Below are 8,112 nucleotides of genomic sequence, written 5' to 3'. Positions count from 1 at the left end.
TGAAGTGAAGTACTGAATAAAAAATCCCAACAATACTAAGTGATAAAATGCCTTTCAAAAGCCTACACAGGATATTAGGATTCCTTTCTTAGTTAATAGGGTCGCTATACATTTTAATGTTTTTGGTAAGAAATCCATTGTCTGGTTCCATTCACAGGGTTTTGTTATATATGTCATACTGTTTATTTTTATATATATATAATGCTTTATGATGTGCACTGACTCAGAGAAAAAAATATATTACATTTATGCAGCTCATTAATAACTAATAAATGGGGAGAATAACAAGAAGTTGTACAAGTTGAATATTTAGATCAGCTATTTGCTTGTTTGAAAGCCTTATAATATTTGGATCTATCTGTACAGCATTAGTTTTGAAACTGATTCCAGCTATTTTGATTTGTCTTTTTTCCATTTGCTTATCCAGAGTCAGATGATGTTCACAGAGGCAGCCCTTTACACTTCAGATAATGACAAAAAAGAACAGGCAGCTTAATGCTACCAAACTAGGGGTGTGTCAAATCTCTCTCTCGCTCTCTCAAGAATGATAAACTCAATGGGGTTGTCTATTTTTAACTCCTGTTCTTTCCTTTTGGCAGAGTAATCAGTGTTAGCTGAGCTCTTTTGCTGAATGAATCCCTGTTTGTTGCCTTCTGAAATGACCAGCGCACATAAGTGTATTGAGGCTGTGGTAATGTATGAAGTCCAATTCTGAAACACCATGTCAAATGAAGGCAGCTCTGGTGAGCACCTTTCTACAACAACAGTCAGTTCAGTTGCTGTTCAGGCTGGAGATTCCAGGATTGTTATCGCTATACTTAAGGTAAGACAACATTTGCTAACAGTTATGCTCTTAGCTCTGTGGCTTGGTCTGCATAGTATTTAGTAACAGTCTATTCCAAATTCTACTCATATTAGCATCTATTCAGCATAAAATGTCGACCAGGCAAGTACATTTATTTTATTGCTTAAGTTAGTATGTAGAAAACCTTCTAAGAAGTTCATGCTACTTATAGCATATCACTTTTTTCTTTTTTTACATGAACCAAAACTATTCAGCTAAACTATGTAAGTTCTTAGGGGTCAAGAATATGTCTGAGTCTAAAACGTGGCAGTGTAAATTTAGGGCGCTGTAAAAATGTTAATCATAATACATGTGAACGTCTCTTTAGGGAGTTTAGTCTTTTTTTTTTTTTTAAATAAATGTATTTATCCACTCTGTTCACTGTACCATTTTCATTCGTGACAAATGCACAAAGAACCATTTCAGTTAGCCACGTCTTGTTCAGAGTGTTAGCTGAAAAAAATACCAATTAAAATTGTAGTCATACTTTAAAAACCAAAAGTTAGTTGCCTTTGTCATATATTTTTAGTAGTAGCTCTTGTGTATGTCCTGGTGTTTATAAAGACCCAAAGGACCATTTCAGCAACTAGTTCCAGCTCACACAACCTGCATGCAGTTTGGGATGCTAAATTAAGCTGGGGTTTTCAAAGCTGCCTAAGGGAGTTAGACACCAGCCATCAATTGGTATCAGGGCCGGCTCCGGGGTTTTGGCCGCCCCAAGCAGCCAAAACAACAACAAAAAAAAAGCCACGATCGCGATCTGCAGCAGCGGGAGGTCCTTCACTCCCAGGCAAATTGCCGCTGAATACCTGGACGTGCTGCCCCTCTCTGGAGTGGCCGCCCCAAGCACCTGCTTGAGAAGCTGGTGCCTGGAGCCGGCCCTGATTGGAATGCAATGGAAGTTGGGCACCTCACTCCCTTAGATACCTCTAATCTCTCAGGCTGGGATTAGATTAAAGCAGATTAAAGATAGTGACTGTATGTGTACTGACATCAGTGGGGGTCAGATTTTGCATTTAGAACAGCAGAGGGCTTTTTCTTCCCAGGATAAAATTTTCCCTCCTCCTTAGCAGATGTAGAAAGACCCATCTGCAGCAGAAGTGTTGCAAGGAAGGGCAGGACTTTGGAGAGGCCACATACTGCCCCCTGTGCACCATGGAACATCTAGTCATGAGTGGCTCTGCAGTTTAGTGGGGATTTGGAAGTGCTGGTGGGCAGGGCCGGCTCCAGGCACCAGCTTCTCAAGCAGGTGCTTGGGGCAGCACGTCCAGGTATTTGGTGGCAATTTGGCGGACGGTCCCTCACTCCGCCTGGGAGTGAAGGACCTCCCGCCGAATTGCCGCCGCAGATCACGATCGCGGCTTTTTTTTGTTTTGTTTTGGCTGCTTGGGGCGGCCAAAACCCTGGATCCGGCCCTGATGGTGGGAACAAGCTAGTGGGTTTGCTACTATGCTAATCCACATGGCATTTCTCCCAGCATAGAGATGAAGGCACAGGTGCCTTGGAGTCTACTCCAATCCTGAGGCTGAAGTAGCTGTTATACAGTGGCAGCCCAGCCTGTTGTTCAAGATTCCTGGCTCCTCGTTGTGGAGGCTCACTCCAATACATAGCCTGGTTCATGAGCTATCTGCTGCAGACATGATTGTGGGTTAAGTGCTTAGTAACATTATATATTTATATCAGATGCGTTAAACAAATGAACGTTGCTAGTATCTTCGTATGGGGTTGGAAATCTCTCAATTCAGTAAAAACAAAAGGAGCGATACTTGCAGGATTGGGCCCATCACTTTCTAATGTTTATGTTCCTTTCCTCATTTTCTCCCCCAGCTGTGTAAAGGCCTTTTGGTTGTTCCTTTATAAAAAAAAATCAACCACTTGTTAGAGAAAATGCTGTGATGGATTACTTGGCACTAGCAGAACTCTGGGTGCTGAGGACAGCTGGGTTATGTAAAAATGACAGCCCTCATGTCTGCCTTAATTTGTTTCTGCTGTGAGAGGAATAGGAAATCAGTTCACCATGCCCCTTAGCCGAGAGAGATCTATGCAAACTGCAGCTAAAAATATATTCTCAATTCCCAGGACAGAGAAGGGAAAAATATTATTTTTAGTCCCTGGTATGATTTTCTTTCCTTTTTAAATACCATCTCGACAACTGTATGGGTAGAGATTGGATGAAGCAAGAATTTGGGGCCTGGGTATGTTGCCTCAAATTACACTTGATTTACTATTTTTTATGGCATCCCATTATTGAAGTTTGTATTCACTGGATTTTGTATACTTTGGGGCCTGATTGTGCAATTGGATACATGTAAGTGGATCCCTGTGCCCATTGGATACAGGGGTCTGCCTGCAAAGATCCATTTGGGCCTTAACTGGTATGTTTTGGGGTAGGGGATTTCAAGAGCCCTTGTGTTTTCTGGATGACACACACTGGGTGTTTGCCTGTGTTTGCATTTTAGTGTGGGAAATGGGTGCAGCTTCAGCTGACTGAGTCAATTCCAAATGTATTAGAAATTGGCAGCAATCAAGATGAGACCAAAAAACTACTACAAGATCATGAACTCCTCCTGGCTAAACTTAAGGTAAGGTGTGTGATATGGACTCATGCAGAGTTTTCTGGTCTCCTTACAGCTCTGATATAGACAATGAGCTTCTAGGTTCACAGGCCTTTTGTTGTGATCTGTTTGTCAGCAAAAGGCCAGAGTGAAAAAACATGTCCAGCCTTTGTTGTTGTAATGAATGAAAATAAGACACACACACACACACCCCTCCAATAGTTCTGCAATGGAAAACTAAGTTCACTAGTAATTGTTTTTCTGGCAGAACCAGTAAAAATATCATATTTTCCAACTTTATGCATTATTGTCAAATAAAATAAAAACTAGCAGTACCTGCTAGAGACAGAGGAATTTCAAGGTTTTCATTTGTTTTGCTGGGCTGAGAGACATTAGAATGGTTCATAACTATGGTAACAACTACAAAAACAATCAAGTGTTTTGTAAATGTGAAATTAACATTTCAGTCACTTTTTTACTGTTATGATTGATGTATGTTAAGGTGGGAATAAGGTGATAACATTCAGCAAGTGATTGGCTTGAGTTGGGAAGATAATAGTTAAATCATAGAGCTATAACCAGTGTTAGGAAATAAAGGGCATTCTTAGGAGCAGAATATTATTCAGGGACATTTCAGAGACAAGAAGGTAGTACAGTAACATACTGTCACATTAAATTATTCCTATTTTGCTGACATGAGACAGCCTAAAATAAACTGAGATGAGCATTCACTTTCCTGATCTGAAGGGATCGATGCATCTTGCATATAGGCTTAAGTAAATGAATTTCTCTAGATTCTTGTGGGTGCCCAAGACCATTGTACTTTGTCAGGTTCCATTCAAGTTTCTTAATGTTATGTATTTTATTAAATTCAGATTTTGTTCATATTTTAAGACAGTGCAAATATGAACTGGAAAAGATGTTTTCTCCTTTTAATATTAGTTTTCAGGTGCTGCACTGCTCATATTAAGGTATGTCTCAACCATATGTGAAGTAATAAAATAAGGTATATGCAGAGTGTAATCTAATATGGTGTATGCAGTGGAATTTGGATATCACGAATGGTAACATTTAAAGAAAAACACATCAAGGGATTAATCCTGCTTTTCTTGACCATCCAAATGTCATATCACCATTGACTTCAATGGGAGTTTTGGGTATTCAGGAAAATGTAGTTTAGTCCAGTCATCCAACCCACATATTTAGAATTAATTAGGAGCTAATATACTGGCATGATAAAAAACTGAATTTCACCCTCCAATAATAAGAAATAATATTAAATCCGAGAAGCAGAAAACATCATAATCCAAAATTCTAGCAAGTGAAAATAAAGTTGAAGATTTTAAACCCCATCTGCCAACACAAACCGACCCGATATTACATATATCATATATTAAATATTTTCATTGCTTGGAATGTCCATCCACAAGAGATCTTATGGATTTCACCTGATATTTACAGTGATAAATGTAAAGAATAAATATGGTCTCTTTGCAGGCAGCAGCATGCCAGCTCTGTACTAAACAAAATCAAGTGCAGCAGTCTCTCTCTCTCTCTCTCTCTCTCTCTCATATATATCCTGGAGCATCTTTGCAGACAAGGTCAGCAGCACAATGTCACGATACATTGCTCTCCATGGCTTGTTCCTCCATTAATCCCAGCATGGTCAGTCCCTGTGTACAACAACAATAACTTAAAAAAAAAATTTCCCTTGGTGCAGTCTCATTGGATTTTCCAACCCAAAATAGATTTTTTTTTAATTTTATGGGCTTTTGACTATAAAATCTCCACAGATACCTCCATTTTTATTGGGCATGGTAAGCAAAATCGAATAATTATCCAAGAGCATCAGCTATTCTGTGATGTTATCCAAGGTATTTGGCTAGTATTAACTAATATTTCATCCCTCCTACTCTGGGTATATTTGTGTTCCTGGACCCTTTGACTTGTTCTTCACCTGGCTTCGCTCAGCTTGCTTAATGCTCATAATAAATAGTCAAATAATAGAAAAGTGATTCAGTACTATTTTCACATTGTAAACACAGTGAGATTACTCATCTCCTATTTGTGGGGAAAATGTTTGCGGATCCCAAAAGTTCACAAATGCTTATACACCTGAAAATTCGTATTGTAAGTGAGCAATTTCTTGTTTGCCATTCAATATGCATTATAGTCTCCTATTTAAAAAGTCTATCATTCAGTCAGGAAGCAGAAACAGTATCATATGACTTAAGTGACCAATCATATACCACTAATAATGAATAGTGAACAGTCAATTGATCCACACATAGTGACTCTTTTTGTGTAAACACTTGATGAATATTTTGAGTAACAAATATTGTTGCAGAAATCAACATTGAATAGTGAACCATCCACAGGAAAAGGGTAAACTCAAAATAGATATTATTCCCCAGGAATAATTTTGCCAGCTCTAATACATGACCACAAGTCTCATAATTCTGAATGACCCTTCATTCCTTAACAGATGTGAAACTTTCTGCCTGTAGTGAGCTGGTAACACTTATCATGGGTAGATATTTATTTATAAATTACCAGACCATGTCAGCAAAGGTTTGTATAAGACAATGATTCTCAACCTTTGAAGTACTGATTACAATAATTTTTGGCACTTATTATTCATGAATTATACCTTTACTCTGTGAAGATAGATAAAGTCAAACAGTCAGTAATGTTCCACAGACTTTAACATTTAATTCCAAAAATATAACTTATTTACATGAAGATAAAAAAAGGAAAATTAGAAAGGTGGAACTGTAAGGACAGAAATCCAATTTTTAGATTGTACTTGTCTTTGTAAAATCATGTATGCACAGTTCTTAGTTAGTTCCTTGTTCTTTTTCCTCTCAATGATCACAGTTTAACACCATCTGTTTTGGTAATGGAGGGTTATGCAAGCGCATTAACACAATAGTATACCCCTGCTCATTTTTTTCTTCTTCCAATATAGTGTTTTAGCTGTTCTCTCATGAACTATAAAACTGACAAACCCATTGGTTGCGTACTTCCTACTGACTCCAATTTGTTGATATAAAGAAAGTTCACTATAGCCCATACTCACATATATTTTTGAAGTTTGATAGATCTCGTAGCCTGGAATGTACTATAAATACACTGAACAAGATAATGGCAAAGCTATGGCCTGATGTGCCCTACAGTTCAAACCATTTGAGCCCGAATCTTGTTTAAATCGTGGCAGCATTCTGCATCTCAGATTTTTATTGTTTTAAACTTAATTTTATTTTGTACATAACAGTAGAAATAACATAGAAAATAATCTAATAAAAGTACATTAATAGTAAATCAATAATATCCCTAAAATCCATGAAAACACAGGCACTTGAAGGATACATAGCTAAAGTTCTCATAATTCAAAACACTGTGCATTTTATCATATATTATGTTGAGGTTATGTGAGGTTATATCAGGTTCTACAGATGAACTGTTGTTCAAACTGTCAACTTGTAGACGTTTTTGAAAGTTACAGAGTAGCAAAAGGAAAAAGCGGAAAAACAAACCAAAAAATATTTTACTGCATACAGTAAACAAGAAAAAAGATAAAAAGGGAAAAATGAAGAGTTAAATTTTGACTTTGACTTTTTTAAAAACATGTTATGAAAAAAAAATCCTTTCATACTCCATGAAATGAAAATAACTTTGAATTTTTTGTGAAGTTTTTTCCCGTTTTTGACCAAATCTACTTACATTTTTATGTAACACTGTGAGATTGTTTTGAATGGTCTTTGCATTACATTCTTAAAGAATTTGTTTCACTAGATTTAATAGGTCTTTGTTCATGTTAATTATAAATGTGGTTTAATTTGCTATTTTCTCTGTTATTACTGCTGTTCTATTAAATTGGATATTTTAAAACTTTTCAATAAAAATCGCACTTCCACATACTAAGCTAAAGGACCTGATCCTACAAACACTTAAATGGGTGCTTCATGAGTAGCAGGGCCGGCTCCAGGGTTTTGGCTGCCCCAAGCAGCCAAAAAAAAAAAAAAAAAAAAAAAAAAAGTCGCGATCTGCAGCAGCAATTCGGCGGAAGGTCCTTCGTTCCGAGCGGGAGTGAGGGACCGTCTGCCGAATTGCCGCCGAATAGCTGGACCTGCCGCCCCTCTCCTGAGTGGCCGCCCCAAGCACCTGCTTGCCAAGCTGGTGCCTGGAGCCGGCCCTGATGAGTAGTCCCATTGAAATGAAAGATAAGCGCATGTGTAAACGAGTGCAGGATGGGACCCAACGCCCCAATCTGGCAAAGATTTAAGCACCTGCTTAATGTTAAGTACCTGAGTCATCCCACCTGTTTAAGTCTTTGCAGGATTGGGATCTAACGATCTGTGCAGTATTTGCAGATAGATTTTTGAATATGGATGTGACCACGCTGGCAAATAAATAGCTGGTGTGTTTTTATTTCTAACTGTGCTGAAATCGCTGCCTGAGATTTGAACATCATGCTGTTTGATTTTAGTATCTTTCCTCCCATGATTTGTGCATTGTTAGTCTTAACAAAGATACTGCAAGCCGTATTCTTCCCTCAGTTACATGTGTGGTGGGGTTTCATAGGTGTAACTATGAACAGAATTTGGCATTGCCACTGAAACTCAGTTTACAATACTTTTGATGATTCATGAACAGTTATACAATCCAGTTTGCTGTTCCAGAGACATACTGGCTCTGCAATGCTAACAGGAG

The 8,112-nt window shown here is 38.1% G+C and overlaps 1 protein-coding gene across 12 annotated transcripts in view; it reads left to right on the top strand.

Moving 5' to 3' along the window:
• Positions 1 to 514: 514 nt before the first annotated feature.
• Positions 515 to 8,112, top strand: part of CCDC141 (coiled-coil domain containing 141) — a 147,789-nt gene continuing 140,191 nt past the window's right edge. For 10 of the 12 annotated variants that reach the window (XR_010591332.1, XR_010591331.1, XM_065560825.1 and 7 more), the window contains exons 1-2: positions 515 to 823; positions 3,304 to 3,426. Coding sequence is in view for 10 of the 12 variants with exons in the window: in XM_065560825.1 (XP_065416897.1) it covers positions 722 to 823; positions 3,304 to 3,426 (225 nt within the window). In the remaining 2 variants the exon portion in view is untranslated. The remainder of the gene's footprint in view (positions 824 to 3,303; positions 3,427 to 8,112) is intronic. The other 2 variants (XM_065560828.1, XM_065560824.1) reach the window with 2 other exon arrangements.

The sequence above is a fragment of the Chrysemys picta genome, chromosome 11 (assembly GCF_011386835.1).
Source record: "Chrysemys picta bellii isolate R12L10 chromosome 11, ASM1138683v2, whole genome shotgun sequence".
In the NCBI taxonomy this organism is placed as follows: Eukaryota; Metazoa; Chordata; order Testudines; family Emydidae; genus Chrysemys; species Chrysemys picta.
This window is presented reverse-complemented; position numbering and strand designations above follow the sequence as displayed.